This window comes from Ixodes scapularis, unplaced genomic scaffold (genome assembly GCF_016920785.2).
Source record: "Ixodes scapularis isolate PalLabHiFi unplaced genomic scaffold, ASM1692078v2 PGA_scaffold4__175_contigs__length_147842914, whole genome shotgun sequence".
NCBI lineage: Eukaryota > Metazoa > Arthropoda > Arachnida > Ixodida > Ixodidae > Ixodes > Ixodes scapularis.
The window spans coordinates 49,490,829-49,496,828 of record NW_024609879.1 but is presented as its reverse complement, the minus strand read 5'-3'; the positions used below and the strand labels follow the sequence as shown (position 1 = coordinate 49,496,828).

At 43.3% G+C, this 6,000-nt stretch overlaps 1 protein-coding gene across 1 annotated transcript in view; it reads right to left on the bottom strand.

Annotated features, from left to right (window-relative positions):
* Positions 1–354: 354 nt before the first annotated feature.
* LOC115312829 overlaps positions 355–6,000 on the bottom strand; it is a 74,224-nt gene continuing 68,578 nt past the window's right edge. The window contains exons 9-11 of the mRNA XM_040211260.1: positions 5,763–5,898; positions 2,331–2,447; positions 355–414 (exon numbers count right to left, since the gene is read on the bottom strand). Coding sequence (XP_040067194.1) covers positions 355–414; positions 2,331–2,447; positions 5,763–5,898 — 313 coding nt within the window. The remainder of the gene's footprint in view (positions 415–2,330; positions 2,448–5,762; positions 5,899–6,000) is intronic.

The following is a 6,000-nucleotide window of genomic DNA, read 5'->3' as shown; positions in this document are numbered from 1 at the left end:
GGTTTGTATTTATTCTCAGAACTGAATTCTAAATGGTGTCGGTTCACAAAATAATGCCCCTACCCCTCCTCCATTCACGCGCATTTTGTTGAACTGGGCCCTCCTCTCTTGCCTTAATTCTGCCCTGCCTGCAGGGAAGCCACTGATCTTCCCTTCTAATGTATAGAGAGGAATTTACAGGCAAGGTGTTCACAATGGCTAGCTTATGCAAGACGCCTTGCGCACGCTAATAACCCCTGCAATATGTATGAACGTTGCATGATCAATATCTACGTTGAAGTGAATAAAAGAGGTGAAACATTTTGTACTGTTCAAAACTAGACAAATGCCTTCAATGCTTGAGTCAGGCCTGATTTATTGAGAAATAGTGATGTTCCTTTTTCTCTCCATAACACAAGTTCCTTGAAGGCACACCTGGAAAAGAAAATGAATGACACCATATAACTAATACTGTCTGTACAATGGCTGCAGTTTAATTTTACACCGGAAGTTTAAAACTATAGATGGCCACTATTTGCGGTCGAATATGTTTGTGTCATGACATAGTAGTATGCATGTTCAGAATTTTAGTTATGAAATTAAATCACAGACATGTAAACATCATGCGATCTGTAATTTAAATTTTCTGCGATTTAATTATCGTATAAACTACTCACTCACCACTCTGATTCACTATCGAATGGCCAACAATGATTACCTTCCTGGTGTGCCATAGAAAGCATGAACAATATCTATGAAAGTTTTCCGCACATGATGTTACTGAGTGCTATATATAGTCAAACATGAATCTACATTCAATATTTACGGTTTTTGATTAGTTATATCATTTCTAAATTGTAAGGTGCATGCAGAATGCGTCAATAATTATAAAACGGAGGCAAACACTAAGGGGTGCCCACGTGGGCAACACGTTAGAAAAGTGGTCTGGGGCACCCCTTCGTTACCTTCGTGTGTCCGACGTAGGTGTGACGCTGGAATGTACCATTAGGGGTGTGCAACACACCCGTAGGTCGTCTCTCGGCTATACGAGGAAACTTAGCGTAGATCTGAGCAAAGCAAAGGCAGGCCCACTTGGGCTGCCGACGCTGTACCCCCATGGGTTAGTCTTCGGCTCCGCGAGAGCATGCCCAATTCGGGCTGCCTCTGAAATACCCCTGTGATTCCCACCTCGGTTATGGGGGACAATGTGAGCAAACATAGGGGCTCCACCCGCAAAGAATGTTGGCTAGGCCAGACATTTGGATGCACCTGCAGTGCCGACAAGCGTCCCACCTAGGCAATGCGGGGGCAGAGCTAGCACAAACCTTGACCTAGAACAGGGGCACGTCGTGGACATCCCAAACTTGGGCTGTGTGCAATTCTCTCGTGGATACCACCTCGGCCATGCAGGGACAAAGCACAGAGGTAAACTCTGCGAGAGTAAGTTGTGAGCATGCCCAACTTTGGCTCCCCGTGCAATGCCCCCGTGGGTCCCTCATCGGCCGTGGGGGAAGGGGGGAGGGGGGGGGGAGGGGGGTGGTGATGGCGAGGTACAAACTTAGCAGATAGTTGGGCTTCACGGGGCAGAGCGAGGGACTGCCCAACTGGGACTGCCCGCAGAATTCCCCTGTGGGTCCCACTTTGCCTATACGGAGATTTAGCACAGTTTGATCCGGGGGGTAACGCGTGGTCATGACCAACTTAGACCACACGCACGATTTTCAAGATGACACTCTCTGCTTATATTACGAATGTTTTGCACCTTTTGTGAGTGTTTAAAAGATCGGTTTTCTGTGACACCCGATTACCAAGGCAGCGAGGAAAATGACAGAGCTGCGGGGGTTCGGCTACTGCGAGCTCCCGCAGCATGATGCCAGCTGATAGAATGTTTCATGACATGCCTGCGACGGGGTCGCATTTGGAGGTAATCGGTCGTCAAGGTGGAAACCTCAATAGTGTATACAAAAGAGTTTGCAGGAATTATCAAACATGAGGTGCTGGGATGCCAGTTGTGCATGTTTATAGCAGAGGAAAGTTTTAGATAACGTAAATAACCTGTCTAAGGTTCGCTTCTTTACATTGTTTATCACTAAAATGCATGACATCATCGTACAGGTTGTTGTAACGTCCTGTCTGTTGAAACCAGCCGGACTTTTCTTTGAAGAGTATTTAAATTATCTAGGTTCTACCACTCTTCTTTAAATACCTACTTTACCTCGACAGGTAATAAAAAATGAATGCTATTTTGTATTATTCTATTAGAATTATTTGTGTTCTATGTAGTCGCAAACACCGGCCAGGACCGATAAAATTAATAATGAACTAAAGTGTATTGCTTCATTTGACAGTACCTTTTCCTCGTCACATCTCGTACCATCAGGCGAGTCTACAATAACACTTGAGCTGTCAAAGCAGCACCGCATATGGCATGGTGTGTCTGCCGTACCGTTCTCAACGGCCGTCGGTAACTGCGAACAAAAAGCGCGTAGTGGTATTATTTAAAAAGCTTATCTCTTGTATATAGGGTGGTTCAAGTCACCAGGCTCAATCTAAAATGGACCGTAAAAATCGACTCCTGCACGTAACAGTCTAAACTTTTCGTGAAAGGTGGAATTCACGGGTCGTTTTTTTTTATAAAATTACAAGCGTAGCTCTCTTTCTGTAAAAATAAGGTCCAGAAACTTGCCAGAATCTACGGCGGGCAGCAACGCAGACGACAGGGGTCCAGTAGCGGGGGTGCGTTTGGCGTTCGTATTGATAGATGGCGCTACCTCCTTATCGCGACGGCTCGCGCCCACTGTGGTTTTAAAAAAATAAATATAATCTTTTTGAAATGTTCCTTCGGTTAAAAAGCCGCCAGAATAGGATAGTATGGGGCATGGCATGTCACTCCAATATAGGCTTTAACAACCTGACGTACCTGGGGCTGCCGGCATTATATAAGGCCGCTGTGCCGGCATATGCTATTTTACCTTACCATAACTAGTATACTGTAAAGCAAAGCCCATAATACCTTAACTTCCATACTGTAAAGATTACGGATATTATTTTGGTGACTTAACTTTAAGGCTCACTTTAAGATAGACTATGTAGAAGAGAAGTCGCTAATCTTACTTTCAACTTGCTAAATTTTCGCCGGCTTTTCAGTTACATAAGAACAGGTTATAATTATCATTTACTCGCCCCTACGCCACATCCGTTTTCATTAAAGTTAAATTTAAATTATATCAAACGTGAACTGTCAAAGTAGCTACCCTACCAACGTCGCAGATGCGTGTCAAAACATGTTTTTCTTTTAAATTTAATAGCCGGTGTCACCGGCGCCATCTTGGTTCTACATTTGGAGCCACTTACTGAGCGCAGGTAACAATATATAGATGGTGACTGCTAAAAAAAACCAGCAACAGCTGTCCCTCAGAAATATGACTATTACTCTGCCAGTCAAACACTATCCCTTGAAGAGTGACTTCACTGACCTCACGGCCTGACGAATTATTTTATTATGACGACGTTGCGCGATTGGCTACAGCAGCGCTGCGTTCTTGCAGTGATATTCAGCACTGCCTGCCCGGGTTTACGTCGCTAAGTCTTGCCGGTGTCCGCTTTGGTCTGTGGGTTTTCTGTGCGACGACGTGCGAAGTCAATGCTATGGGATTTTCGCAGTCAAAGTGCTTAGTGTGCCCGCTTCATCCAGTCGAGACCTAACAACGGTTGGCACACTTCGTCAGCAACTATGGCTTCTCCTCGTAGGTTTAGAGCTCTCTCCCATCTAAGGAAACTGTAGTGATATCAGCGCTTCTTCCCGATGGTTGCTATGGGTCAACATAAGGATCGTTTTCTTGCCTCAGTACGCTGCGTGAGACTATCGAGCGACGCCGCCGCCGCTCTGCCTCACTGGAATCCGTTTTGTTCTTGTTGGCTTTAACAAATTAATGACCCAAGAAATGAGGCCCACAAAGCAGTGTGCATTTATCCGTATAACGTGGCACTTATGCGATGTCTCGTCGTTGGGTTCGGTTCACGGAAATTTGGGTAAGCAAGGATCGTCTGCCTTGTCCTACCACTATTAAACAGGAAGGCGTCATCTCTAAAAGTTGCAATCGTGTCCTGGCATCATCGTCGACAACACTAGGTGAAAACGTTTTTTTGTCTTCACGATGGCCGTGCGACGCCTTACAATGATACCGTCCCGCTCTTTCAGCAGCGGACCTCTCTCCTTCCACTTGCGCTTGCAACCGTTGTTGTCAATGTCGCCACGGGGCACAGCAGACGAAGCACGATGTTTTCGAAAGCAGAGCGGACACACTAAATTTGGTAGAAGACGCCTTTACCGGGTTCTTAATCTCTCATTTGCTATAGTTTAAACAACAGCTGTTCACAGTCAAGCACAATGAACAGCTACTGGAAGGACATAATACAAATCTGCATGTAAAATAAGAAAATACAAAGAAAAATTTCCTTATAAATACAACTCAATTGTTAGGCAATCATGCAAAATCTAAGCGACTGCAGTCTCTGAGATGTTTTATATTAAAATTAAGCACTGCAGAACCGGAGTGGCCCAATGCAACTTCACTGTAAATGCTAATAATCCACTTTCACGGACAGCGCACCCATAGATGCGCGAGAGACTACCGAGAGAAACTAGTTGCTCCTTCCCCCGAATGGAAGTTGAACCAGCTTTGGGAAAGAATGCGTATTCGAATGCAACGCCACTGTTATATGACTCGTCCGATCAAGTTATGAACGCTTTGACCGGGGCTGACATTACGGGCCCCCTGGCTGGGTGTTTGATTTTATTCGAAGAGATAAGAACAAACAAAAAGCCATTAAAGTTAGAACAAATCTCTTTGGGCAGATTAGCTTTACCGCCAAAGAGAAATAATACGAAGGGCTAATCTTCACAATAGCTTCAATAATCAAATAAAGTTTGTCATTACTCTCCTTAATACGTGATAATTAATATATAGCTTTCAAACGGAAACCTGCAAAGCATGCTCCAAATCCACTAAACCTGTCTAATAAAAAAATAATAAAACAGCAGCACCTGCCAAGCGCGCTGGAGAGCTGAAGTTCAATAATTGAATTAAGATGATGTATTGTCCTATTGGAAAGTCGGGATGTTTTTATAATTATTCCAGAGTCAGGTTGTTGCAGGCGCTAACACAAAAAAAAAAATGTCAAGGCAACGTTTCATAACGACAAGTATTTTTTAAGTATCACCAATATATCGAATTCAAATTTTTTTTGCAATACCCATATTGAGAACGATTACCTTTATATGCCTGATGTTAACCTTTAAATAGCGAATTATATCTGTAATATGATTTAGTATGACAGGATTTTTGATGGGTAATTTATGTGTTTCATCTCTTTGAACGTTTTTTTTGTTTTTTTGTTTTTACTTTGGAGTGACTTCCTTTGCACCAACGTCGAAACATTCATAGTGCTTTTGGGCACGTAATAAACATGAGCATCAACACCAAGGTTCATTGAATTCTATCTCTAATTGCATGAAAGGCTTGTTGATGGAAGGTATCGCCTCAGGTTCCACCATGATCACATTCTCAAGTTAATTCAAAATCTCGTCATGTAAACGTCGGTCGTCGCGCGAGCGTTCCAGCTTACTCTGTCTATGACTCGACAAAAAACTCTCCAGTAGGGCTATCAGTAAACCTTCTAGTATGGGAGAGTTTCTTCTAAAAAACACTTTTTTATTTTGAATGTTAAACCTTTCACGTAAATGGTACCCTGGCCAAACCACAAAATAATTGAGCAGTTACCTCGCATGTGGACGCATTCTTGCGTACAGATAATACTTCGCAGTAGTCAGAATCATTGAAGAAACTCGCCGGAAGTTCGTTGTTTTCAGAATCCATGGGTTCAGCAGTGCGATTAAAGCATTCCTTATGATTTGCACTGCAAAATTCGCCGTAAAATCCGTAAAAATATTGTATGGGTTAGCTATTAAATGATTAATTTCTCAATCAGGTCAGATATAAGATTTTATCAGGTTGTAAG